At 40.7% G+C, this 13,020-nt stretch overlaps 1 protein-coding gene across 1 annotated transcript in view; it reads left to right on the forward strand.

Moving 5' to 3' along the window:
* LOC137154213 (von Willebrand factor D and EGF domain-containing protein-like) overlaps window positions 1-13,020 on the forward strand; it is a 218,675-nt gene that overhangs the window by 131,955 nt on the left and 73,700 nt on the right. The window contains exons 16-18 of the mRNA XM_067549903.1: window positions 5,019-5,133; window positions 10,422-10,672; window positions 12,314-12,533. Coding sequence (XP_067406004.1) covers window positions 5,019-5,133; window positions 10,422-10,672; window positions 12,314-12,533 — 586 coding nt within the window. The remainder of the gene's footprint in view (window positions 1-5,018; window positions 5,134-10,421; window positions 10,673-12,313; window positions 12,534-13,020) is intronic.

Here is a 13,020-nt window from a genome sequence, read left to right on the forward strand (position 1 = left end):
TATGCAGCAGAGTTCTAACGCTTGGTAGTACACACTGAGTGGAATTAATTCACACAGAGTTATCATTTCCGGCTCAGCCTAAATGACGACACTAAAGATGAACTGACATGAGTGGAATCCCCATCTGGCCTGGATGCCTAGTCAACCTATGCATCAGCTATGCCTGACTGAATACCACCAAGGAAAAGAATAGTCCTCCCAGCTCCCATCAGCACTAGCCCCCACCCACCTTCCCAGTAGGCCACACCAACACTTGTCTGCCAGTACCCTGGTAATGGCCAATCAGTGTCCAATACAACTCCAACTCCCTCTCCAGCTCTGGCATCCAAAGATGCCTGACACCAGCCTAGAGGCACTGGTGGAGTCGGGTGCCTCAGACTATTTCATGGATCTGAAGTTTGCCCAAGCACAAAAGATGACCATCCAGTGCAAGGACTCCCATGAATTAGTGGAGTCCATACATGTGTCACTCTTTTCATCAGGACTGATCACCCACCATATAGTTCCCTTAGAGAGAACTACATTTTGAGGCTACCAAGAAATTCTTCAGTTTGAACTAATCTGTGCACTGCATCATCCATTGTCTTTGGCCTATCTTGGCTCAACGCTCATGACCCATGCGTGCACTGGCGGTCAGGCACAGTATGCTCTGACTCCCCATTTTGCCGACAATCCTGTATTGGGAGCGCCAACCTGGAACCAGCAACTCTTTGCTGCTTACTTGGTCCTCCAAAGGATTCAGAGATGTGAAGAGAAAATCCAAAGGCACCCTCCATGACCTCCCCAATGGCTCCAGGGTTTCCTGTTAAATATCAACACCATGTCGACATGTTTGAAAACAAGAAAACCGACTCCCTACCACCCCATTCAAGCTACGACTGCCCTATCAATCTCCAGTTGGGAGCAGAGTTTCTCTTTGGGTGCAGTTACTCCAAACCCAAACTGCAGGCCCCACAGGGCTATGTCAAGGAAAAACCTGCAAAAGAGGTTCATTCACCCTTCCACATCCCCAGTGAGTGCACTGATCTTCTTTGTGGTGAAGAAAGCTCCCTCCAGCCTGATGTGGACTACTGAGCTCTGACCAAGATTACAATCCAAAACCAATACCCCTTACCACTTATTAATGAGCGCTTAAAAGACTTTGTTCCATCAAGGCCTTCACAAAGTTGCATCTCGGTGATTCTTATAACCTGGTGAAGGTCTGGGAAGGAGACAAATGAAAGACCACCTTCCATACCAGGAATGATCACTTTGAATATTTGGTCATGCAGTTTGGGGTGTGCAACACCATGGCAACCATCCAGCATTTCATAAAGAGACATGCTGGATCAATTTGCCATCACTTACATGGATGACATCCTCACATTTTCTTAAAGTCAAGCCCTCCACAATCATCATACATGCACTTTCTTGGAGAGACACTGCCAAAACCACCACAAGTTTGATAAAGACATAATGGAATTCTTGGGATATATCATCTCACTTAAGGGACTTATCATGGACCTGCACAGTGTGGCAGCAATATCCAACTGGGTCACACCCAAGAATGTACATGGGGTGCAGTGATTCCTGAGGTTCGACTATTTCTAAGGCAATTTAGTAAAGGATTCCCTAGCATGGTTTCACTCTCAATGGTACACTTGCAAAAGGGGACCTGGTTTGCCTGATCCACAGAGGATCAGTCAACCTTTGATTAACTGAAGATGGCATTCACTTCAGCATCCATCCTGATTCAACCAGATCCCACCAAGCCATTTACAGCTGAGGCTGATGTCTTAAATTTGCCATAGGTGCCGTATTGTTTCAACATGTGGGCCTCACAACCAACTCCGCCCTTGTGCCTTTTATTCTCAGATGCTAACCCCATCAGAAAAAATATATATTTGGGACAAGGAGCTACTGGCAATCAATGCGTCTTTCGAGGAACAGTGTCACCTCCAAGAAGGAGCCCGATTCCCAGTCCAAGACCTGACAGACCACTAGAATACTGCTAGACACTTTAACCATCGTCAGATCTGCTGGCCCCTCTTCTTCACTCGCTTTGACTTTGTGGTGACCTATCACCCAGGGATGAGAAACGGAAAGGTAAATGCCCTATCCCACAAAGACAAATATCTTGAAGCTGGTGAAGAGCCCTCTGCCACCATGCTCAAGGTGTCCAACGTTGTAAATCAAATGATCAACAGCAGTCTGATATCATCCATTCACTTCCATCTCCCTGATGACCCATTCACAACACAGATCCACCAGACAGTGAACGCTGCAGGTACCCAACCCAACTCCAAGTTCCTATTTCAGAATGGCCTCCTCAGTCGCAAGGATTGTATTTACATTCCAGAGGGACCACCTAGGCTTCAGGTATTGAAACTATGCCATGATTTCCCACTTGTGAGTCATTTTGGGCAATTCAAGACCTGGAATCTGATCTCAAGGAGCTTCTAGTAGTCGATTCTGTATCAATAGACTTTATTGTAGAACTACTGTGCTTCCTGGACATTCAGTAATCCTGGTTGCCATTGACCTTCCAAAAAACATGGCCCACTTCATCCTGAACTGTACTGTATTGTTCCTATCACACGGGAGACAGCTTGGCTACTCCTGAAAAATGTCATCCACTACCACAAGTTACCAACAGGCATTGTATCCAACTGAAGACCCCAGTTCATCTCCTGATTCTCCGGAATTTCTCAGACTCCTTGGCATTGAATTCTTCTCCTTGTCTGCCTATCACCCACAGACTAATGGGCAAACAGAGAGATTCAATCAACTCTTGGAGCAGTATCTTCACTGCTTTCTAAGTTACCACAAGGACAACTGATTTCACCTCCTGTGCTCTGCTAAATTTGTATATAACAATATAATCCATGCCTTAACCCAGTATAGCCCATTAGTTGCAAACTATGGCTTTCACCCCAATTCCACCCAGACATACCCGTAAGTTCTCCAGTACCAGCCACTGCAGATTTAGCCTCCCAAGTGTACCGGCAGCTCAGGGAACACTTGGTCTGCCAAAGAAGCCTTCAAACACCATGTGGACCAAAACTGTCAGGCTGCCCCAATCTGGTCATAGGAGACATGGTGTGGCTCTCTGCCCAGTATCTTAAATCGAGGCACCCATCTGCCAAACTAGCTATCAAAACCTGGGCCCTTTCAGGATTATACAAGTGATAAACCCAGTGGCCTTAAGGTTACAGATGGCTTGATCCTTGCAGATCTACCCCATCTTTCACATCTCACTTTTAAAACCCTTCACTGAGAACCCATATCCAAATTGCTCCAACCCACTACTGATACCTATAACAGTCCATGGACAGGAGAAGTACTTGGTCCACTGAATCCTCAACTCTCGGTGAGTTAGTAGAAATCTCCAGTACCTGGTGAACTGGGAAGGCTACAGTCCAAACAAGAGGTCTTGGGAACCAGTAGAGAACATCCATGTCCTGGACCTATGAGAACTCCGTTGGAAGTACCCTGGGAAACTGGTCCCTGATACCCATTGGAGGCACTCTCAAGAGAGGGTACTGTCAGGATCCAGGGCTGCGGCAGAGCCATTCTCCAGGCAACCTAATGAGGGCATTATAGGCTGTAGTAGGCTGCCTGATTGGCTACTCCACCTGATTGTGGGAAGAGTCAGCTGACCAGTTGTTAAGCCCAGCAAAAGCAACAGTTTGGTGGTTGCTCAAAGCATTCATCCAAGGGTGTGATAGCTCCTGCTTGTTCCCTGCCCTGCTCCTGCCTTGGACCCAGCCTTGCCTCACTCCCTGACTCTGATCCTGATTTCCGACTTTGGGTCTGATCCTCAGCTCTGGCATCTGGCTTCTGACTCCAGTTCTGACCCTGAGCTCTGATTCCTGACTCAGGCTCTGATACTGAGCTTCTATTCCTGGCTACCAACTCCTACTCCAACCACTGGGCCTGACTTCTGCTGCAACCACTTGGCACAAATGCCCTTGATCCTGTTTCTGACACTGAGTCTCCCAGGTGAGAGCCTTCACAACTGGGGTATTCACAATAACTTTTCCTGCTGAAGCTGTTACACTTTGCATTAAATAATCAATAGTCGCTGGGCCAGAAAAAGAGTGAGACTGACACCTATAGCCCAGTGATTAGAGCATTTACTTGTGTTGTGGAGAGTCAGATTCCAATCCCTACTTCAATGACTATTAATTATTTATACAAAGTGGAACATCTTTATCAGGAGATATTGAGGGAGATACACCCCAAACTATATGTTTTTTGTTAGAAACTTATCGGATAACCAGTGTACATGGTTACCATGGAAACTCAATAAATGCACTATATAGAGATGAAGTCATGTAAGGCTCCACATCCCATTGACTAAAATTATTGACATTCACTGGAACTTAGATTCCTAAGTGACTTAGGTTTGTTTGAAAATGTTACTGTTGGTTAAAATAATGTCATGAAAACCTAAACATTAAAAATGTTTCCTTACTACATTTTTATTTCATTCCTTACTGAGTTGTTATTGCCATAGATGTATTATTAATTATTATTATTATTACTACTATTATTATTTCAAAAGAAATGGACAGAAGCATTTAATTTTTTTTAAAAAAGGAGTAAAATTCCAAAATGTCAAAGTTTTTACCAAGACTCCCTTACGTGTTCTTAAGGAGCTTATTTTTTCAGTGTCACAGATAATCATCATATAAGTAGTCACAGCTGGTGGTAGTAATCAAATACAGTACGTACACATTTCTGGGAAAAAAGCTGTGTTTTTCAAATTTGTCTATGACAGTGACATTACAAGTTGCCTAAAATAAGACAGACACAGTTGCTAGGATCTTGCACTGAAACTGAAAAACTCTGATATTTAAGCAATGTAAAGATGCACTCGTACTCTCTCTGCGGGACGAAGTGCTAGCATATAAATTATTGCTGTTTCTCTTTTCCCAGAGAAACAGTAGTTAATGCTTACCTCAGGCAATTACTAACTGCTAATTTCTGTCATTTTTCTAGTTTTTCTTTTTAATTTTCTTTGTTTGTTTTGGCAGGAAGAGACTTGTAACATAGATGGACTATGCTATGGTAAAGGAGAATCAAGCCCTACCAGTCCATGTCTTCTCTGTGAACCTGACATTTCTAAATTCACCTGGTCTATTAATGAAAGTAAGACAGATTTTTCTAAGTTTTACAGGCATTTTGATGAGAACGCAATATGAAGTATTACATTCATTAAGTTTTAAACTGGGGCTTGATCCTGAATCTGTGTGAAGTGCCTTCAGTGGGTGTTTTCAGTGCACAAGGAATACAGACTTGTGATTGTGTACGTGTGTGTGCGCGCGCTACATATATATGCAAGTTTCTGATTCTAGGTTGTTATCTGGTAAAACTTCACAGAACTAAAAAGAAGAAAAACAAATAAACAAATATCCCTCCCACACACACAAAGCAGGATTTTAGGAACTATCCACCCAGCAAACACTTGAGATTTACCATTTCTGCAATATTGAAAACTGTTAGCCAAGGGGCTGCTGGCCCCACAGACACCCATGCTCATCTAGAGTACAGAATTTAAAAATAAACCACTCAAGGAAAACAATGTTTTAGAAACACCAATGAAAGCAGATTGTTTTTGTTGTTTAAAATGATTGTTTTTCTTTCTATGAGCTAAATTCTTGCAGGTGCTATACAAAGATGTCTAGGAGAAATCCAACAATCTGCAGGTGGAGCAAAAGGAAGAAATCATCTACATTTATGTCTCTCCACAAAAACTAAAGGAGCCCCTTTGAGGCCCTTATGGCAGAAGTCATGATGAAGCCTTCTGAGGCAACTCCTAGGGGTTAAGGCTGCGTTCTATATTTTTGTATGCGTACCCAAAAACTTGATATGACCATTACCCAGAAACCTTTTGTGCAGATTATTCATGCTCCTAGCAGCAATGATTGTCATGGGTGTATGCACATGTTCACACGGGCATACATAGCATTACTTCCAGTCAGAATATGAGCTATAGCACTGTTGTTGCAGTATATATATGCACCAGTTGTAGAGACCAATGTCATGTAGACCTAGCTTTTGGTTCTGTATTTTGTCTTCTGTAAACTTGGTCATGTTATAATCAAAGGGCCCACCAGGATAATGACTATTAGGGTCCACTTGAACAAGAATACTGGGGAGGAAACAGAAACAAACAAATCATACTAGATATTATCATGTAGAGGGTGGATGAGGGATACCGGGAAATACCAGGGGATCTAGAGAATAGCATAATGTTGGATTTGGATTTCTGACACTCCAAAATATTGGATTTAGGACTTTGGTTCAGGCTTTAAGTAAAGATAGGAGTGCTTTGGACACAGAGCACCACCCCAAATTTCAATAGTGTTGAGGTCCAAGGTTGTGATTCAATCCCATGTCCAAAATTGCTGAGACCTTTTGAGAAAGGAAATAGAATGATATTTTATATTCAGACATTTCTCATTGGATGGAATGAAACTCTCCATGTAAATCAAAAACACTCCTGTTTACAGTCTGTTTCAGGAACACCTCACTTTGTGCGCCATTGTTTTTATTACTTCCTCTTGTAACCCTCCATCTAATTAACACCTCTGCATTTATCTGCAGCTGCTTACCCATTGAGCATGCCATTGATTGCTTCTGGCACAACCTTTATGGGCTCACTGGTTTTGAGTGTTTGTGACATAAAAGATATATGAATAATAGATAGAAGCTTTCAGCTGTTATGCTTTGACAGTCTGCTGGACAAGCAACTTAGGTTTGATAGCACAGCAAAGACAAATGGAGAATCCTATTTAAATAATTGCATAATGTGAGACGTGCTTTGGAAAGCAAAGTCTCAAAAATTGATACTCAAGAATAAAAGGCTAGTGCTGATTCTGCTCCATGTGCTGTTTACTAAAATTTATTGCAAAAATGCATCCAGATCTTATGGGAGAAATTATATAGATTTAATATACCAGACTATGAAATGAAATTAATCTTCATATAAAAGAGGGTTACTCAAAGTTAAACATAGCTATGGATGAATTGCATTATGACATGATTCTTTTAAACATCAATAAATGTAGGCTTGTTAAAAAGAGAGGAAGGATGGTTTTGAGGTTAAGACAATGGACTAAGATTCTGGAGGTCAGATCAAATGCCCTGCTCTGCTACAGACTTGCTGTGTTACCTCAGGAAAGTGATTTAGCATCTCTGTGGCCTCAATTGCCAATTTCTAAAATTGCAGTAATACTTCCTTTCTCCCACCCTTTGTCTTGACTATTTCAATCGTAAACTGTTAGGGTTATACAAAATTAACAGAAATTACATCTATGACTGTTGAAGAGATTCCTCTATACTGAGACGGCCATTTAAGTAGAACAACTGGGGATTATGGTCTACAGGAGCCTTTTTATTTGTTAATTCGCCCACTTTAAAATGTCCATTTTTCATGATACAAGAAAGGTGCTGTCTTTTTAAATGTTGTTTTCCTTAACACTGGTTTCCTTTTGCACTGTTAATTTTCTAAGAAAACAGTGTGGATGTTGTTGCAAATTATCTCCCCTCCACTGAGTGAGCCTGTCTAGACCTAACACAACCCTTGTGAAGAGTCAGGTGATGAACCATTCCCCTCTCTCTTGGTTATCTTGAATTCTGTTTTAATCATGTTGTCTTTCACTCATGTAGAATATAATTTGACTGTAGTTTTAGCACTTTCTTCCTCCAAAGCCCCTCCCTCCTCACTCAGAAAGGTTGCAATGATCTGAACGTGCATTATCTCGAAGTAAAGGTGGGTGAATTGTTCTGCCTGAGAATGGCAACATTTACCCCAATGGAGTGTAGCTTTGGCAATTGACAGAATCCTTACATACAGAAACATTTTGTATGCTAATGCAGTTCTGATGGCAAGACCAGACTTTTTACTGCTAATTCCAGCATTAGTAGTCTTTTATGGGAGCCTAATTTCTACAGAAGAATTCTGTGAGTGAAAGAGGAAAGGGAAAATTAGTGCCTGGGTACTGATGTGACTCACCTCTCACCTGACCAGAAAAAGTTACAATCCTGTCTAATATCTGAGGATTTTCTTAGTTAAGAAAATGGAGCCTACAGATAATGTGCTAGAGACTTTCTGTCTGTTATTTTGTGTTTGTACAATGCCTAGCTATAAGGGGCTTTAATTTTGATTAAGGCATCTAGACACTGCTGAAGTACAGACAATACAGTAATAATGGATATGAGATGAAACTGCGATATCTCATGTTTGACATGCATGCAGAGGAATCAATTAAAAATATCAACAGAAAAAGACTCCATGGTATTTCACCTGTCCAGTACAAAATCATTGACTCCTCAAGTATCTCCAATGTCACATGGAAGAAGCAACTGTCTCAGACTCACACAAAGGACGAGTTAACTGCAACCTTGCAAGAAAAATGCTTTAGCATGGGAAGAATTGCTCAAAGAATTTCATCGTTGCTGCCTTGTGCTGATCCATAGAGTTTCTTCGTAGTTCCCATGAGGAGGCTGACACTAAAATTATCTTGCATACCATCAAAGCCACAGAGAGTCGTGCTACTAAACTTTGACTTTTTGCAAAAGACACAGATGTTCCAGTGCTCTTGTGGGATGCTCCCAAGACTTCAGTTTTTGTTCCTGCTGCTAGGGAACAGAATCTCCGTATATCCCTCAGGGATGTGTTCCTATCACTCAGACCACTAAAAGTCACCACACTGCCAGGTGTCCATGCCCTTTCAGGATGTGACCACTACTGGAAGCTTGGCTGGAAAGACCAAATTGTCTTACTGGAAGGCAATTAATTCATCCTCTGAAATCTCTTTCCTCACTGTGAAGGTGCTTGGAATGGCTGAGACAGTCACTGATGAGGTCATAAATGAACTGGAGACATTCATATGCCAAGTTTACCATTTGAAGACCAACATTACAACATTTGAAGAGCTATGTTGGTGGATGTTTTCGAAGAAGTAGACAGATGGCAAAAAGTTGCCACTGACAAGGTATGCATTTATACCTGCTATCAAGAGGGCAAATTATCAAGCAATGGAGTGGCTCTGGAAAGATCAAGCATATCCAAATTACCCTCCCCTATTGATCATGGATGGGTCTTAGAGGATGGACTGATCACACCAGTTTTGTGTGAAATACCATGCACTTCCAAATCAATCCTTCAGCTAATCAAACGCTTATGTGCAAAGTCCAGACGTTCATCACCCTGCAAATGTTTGGCCAGCTGCCTACCTTGTACAATGAAGTGTGCATGTGGCTCAGACGAGGATCAGTGTGATGTGTCTAACAATTATGCCCTAGACTCAGAGGACACAGATGATGGCTTGGATGAATACATGTTTTCAGTCCGACTTGTCAAGCTAACTTTCCTAGGATAACCAAAGATCAATGTCTTTTTAATGTAAGCAATGCATCTCTGTGTTAAATTATAATTAAACAAACATTGATTTTAAACCTTTTCTTGACTATATATATCTACATAATTGCTGTGGGTTTGTCATATTTGGTACCATTATGTTTGTAGGAAAAAGGGCTTTTGAATTATACCTGACTCGACCCATTTTCGATGACACTGTATTATTAAAATGTCCATGAACTGGAGGATTTACAGCTGGAAGCCAGGGGGCAATGATTGTCGCCCCCACCTCCCCCCAACCATGCCACAGAGGGTGACACCATTTTTTACGAATCAAATGATACCTTCCTTATCTTTCTATCACTAACTTGCCCAGAGAATGAGATTTTACTACTTTGTACTCCCAGACAATGCTATAGTGCTGAGCTTCACTCCAATATTCACTAAAGCTCAAGAACCTCACTAATCCACATACTTTATAACATACACATCAAATGGCACTAGTCCCACTTATTGGTATCAATACATTGCTGATTGCTTTATGGACCTCTCATGTTCCTAAGACTTCATTATATAATTACCAAATAAACAATTGCTTTTATTAGCAACACCTGGATGCTCCAGCCAAGATTTGAGCCCCATTGTGATATACCCTGTCCAATGCATAGTTAAAATATAGCTAAGTGAGCCATTCATATAGGAACAGCTGGCTGAAGTTTTAGTTACTTTCGAGTCTTTGCCCCTGTTAGAATTACAGTTATCACTTCAGGTAAGAGGTGAGGAAAGGGGAGCAGTGGAAGGGTATAGAGACCATATTGGGACTGTCCCATATGTCGGATGAACCTCCAAAACAATGAAGGTTCCATATGAGTGATGAGCCAATTAGGATAAAGGAGGTTGTGCTTTCTGATGAAGTACAGGACTTTGTTATCTGTGACGTCTACTGTTACCACCATCTTTAGTTCACTTTAGTCTGTTCATCACACTACTTTAAAAAAAAATCTGCACTGTGAATGTTTACATTGCAGAAGTCTGAATGCACATAATCATTGTCTCATTTCTGCTTTTTAAGACAATCTACCTCCTGTGTTCCAAGTCCCTTCCAGCCAGCTGCTGACATTTATTGGTGAGAATTTTGTTTACCAGTTAATAGCAGTGGATCCTGAAGGGTCAGCTGTGCTATTCATCTTAGAGGCTGGGCCACGGGATGCCACGCTGTCTCCTGCTGGCCTTCTTATCTGGAAAGTCGATTCGGAAGAACCACAGATCTTTGAATTCACTGTGTCAGATGAATGTAATTCACAAAGCAGATACACTGTTGAGGTAGGAGGGGAATATTAAGAAAAAACCTGTTTATCATTCCACTGGTTTAGTGCAGTTTCCATTATGGGTAATAATTTGTTGCTGTCTTAAAAACTGAGACTTCAGCTATTTCTTAGTAAGTGCATATTATCCAGCATGGCAGTAATGATCAATTAATCAAATAAATATCTCTGAAAGCATAGAACCTATATATATACAATGAACAAGAGAAGGTACTATTGATTGCTATTTGGAAGAACACTTGCACTGCCTCTTAATAGTTCATTAATCGGCTTTAAAATTCACAATCTGCATTTGGATCTTTGAAAAAAAGAGCATAACATAAAAGACCAAGTTTTAGCTATAAAGGGGATATTATAACTCATTCACAATTATATCTTTAGAGGGTGCCTTGCTCTTATGTCATTATTCCACAACTTTGGTTTCTTGGCAGAGCTTGTGCATTGCTTTGTCTCTATTGTAAGGTGTTACATTAATCCTATGATAGCACAAGCTAATAAGGTGAATGAGATGGGGCGTAGACTTTTAATACTAGAGCAGTTTTGCTAATAATGGATAATTGTTGAAGAGCTAATGAGACTCACATGCATAACAAAGTTTTATCCAAAATAATCATCCATAGAGTTCTCAAAAAAAATGGAGAAACTGTAACCTAGATGTTACCTGTGATGGGTGTATTAGAAATGTATAGCTAGATTTGACAGATAAAATGGTTCTTATTAAAATTCTTTGAAATCTTGTCTTTGCAAGTACATAGCAAAACTGCGCACGTCAAGCTGTTCTCTACACTTTGAATAGAACTATCTAGGGAATGTATGCCTGCAAAGACATTTGTTAAGGTATTAGTGACAAACACGATAGGTAGGCAAGTAGTTTAAAAAAAAAAAAAGGTTATTTATCTTTTATTTCAAAACTAAGGATTCTGCTCTCAGATATTCAATAACAACTGCTATTGTAGCCAACAGGAATTTGTTTGCATATTTGAGATTAGATTGTGCCCATAAATGATGGAAGCTAAAACCCAGCTTTCAGTAATATAAATAAGTAGAATAACAGTGAGACTAGCTCTCTGGAACTAGTACGTTGGTTAGTAGGAAGGTTTTTTATTAGTAATGGGTGGGAAACAGATTTTTAAAAAAGTTTTTATCCCAAATTGGGATGGAAAGTCAAATATCTCAAAAATTTTCACACACTTACAAAACAACAACAAAAAATCAAAACATCTTGTTTTATTAATTTCTGGAATTTTTATTTTCATTTCAACCTTTCCGTCTTTTTTAACCTTGTTTTAGTATAAATTAAGTTAAATTTCTAAATACAAAGTTGTTTTGAACAAAAAAACCAAAACATTTTGTTTAGAAAATGTCAAAATTGGAGATTGACAATTTTGGAACTTTTTGCAACATTTTTTCAAGTCAGGAAATTCATCCAAACCAATGCTTTCTAGCAAACAGGTTAGGTTTCAACAAATTGGCATTTTTCATAAAAAAAAACTGTTAACATGTCCCTTGCCACTCTACTTTTTATAATGATGTATAGTGAGTTTGCATTTTAAGTCAAACCTTAAAAGGGAGATAGAGGTACCTTTCCTCTGTGATTCATTAGGAGAAACATATTTATGTTCCCTTTTGCCTTCTCCAGGTCTCAGTGAAGCCTTGCAACTGCATGAATGGTGGATCATGTGTTCCCAATATTAACTTCCCTCCAGGAGTCGGTGAATATCTCTGCATATGCCCCAGTGGATTTGATGGGGACTTTTGCCAGGAAAATATAAATGACTGCAAATCAAATACATGTGGGAGTGGCACATGTATGGACAGTGTAAATAGTTACACTTGTAAATGCCCAGCTGGTTTAGAAGGTAACACATCACTGCTTCTAACTCCTATCTGATCTGGTAGGGACTGTGTTTAGTGGGGTTTCAAACAGAGTGCAGGATGTCCACAAACATCTGTCAAGTGGGCTGCATGAATCCCCGCTCTGCTGCCATCTCTCCCTTTCTTAGCTTAGGGCAGGAAGAGAATGTATAAGTATAGCCATTGGTTGTCTGTGCTGAGGGAATAAAGCAACCCAAAACTCCAGCCCATTGAAATCAAAGTGGAAGCTGTGGTGCTATGAACTATTTTGACCTCAGCTCCTCCCCTTCTAACTCCCACTCCTTCATCCAAACAAGAGAGCTGGGAAGCCCAGAACAGGCAGATGGCCATGTTTATGGGCTTTTTTGGGGCTGCACTAAACTGAACCAAAAAGGAGCAGAAAAGAGGGCAGAACAGGAAATGAGTGATGGAACTGGGGCTGGAAAGGAGATGACTAATGTTGGGGGAGAGGGAAGAAGAGCTGAAAAGTGC

Source organism: Emydura macquarii, unplaced genomic scaffold, assembly GCF_026122565.2.
Source record: "Emydura macquarii macquarii isolate MOO-44397 ecotype Brisbane River unplaced genomic scaffold, CSIRO-AGI_Emac_v2 contig_1253, whole genome shotgun sequence".
Classification (NCBI taxonomy): domain Eukaryota; kingdom Metazoa; phylum Chordata; order Testudines; family Chelidae; genus Emydura; species Emydura macquarii.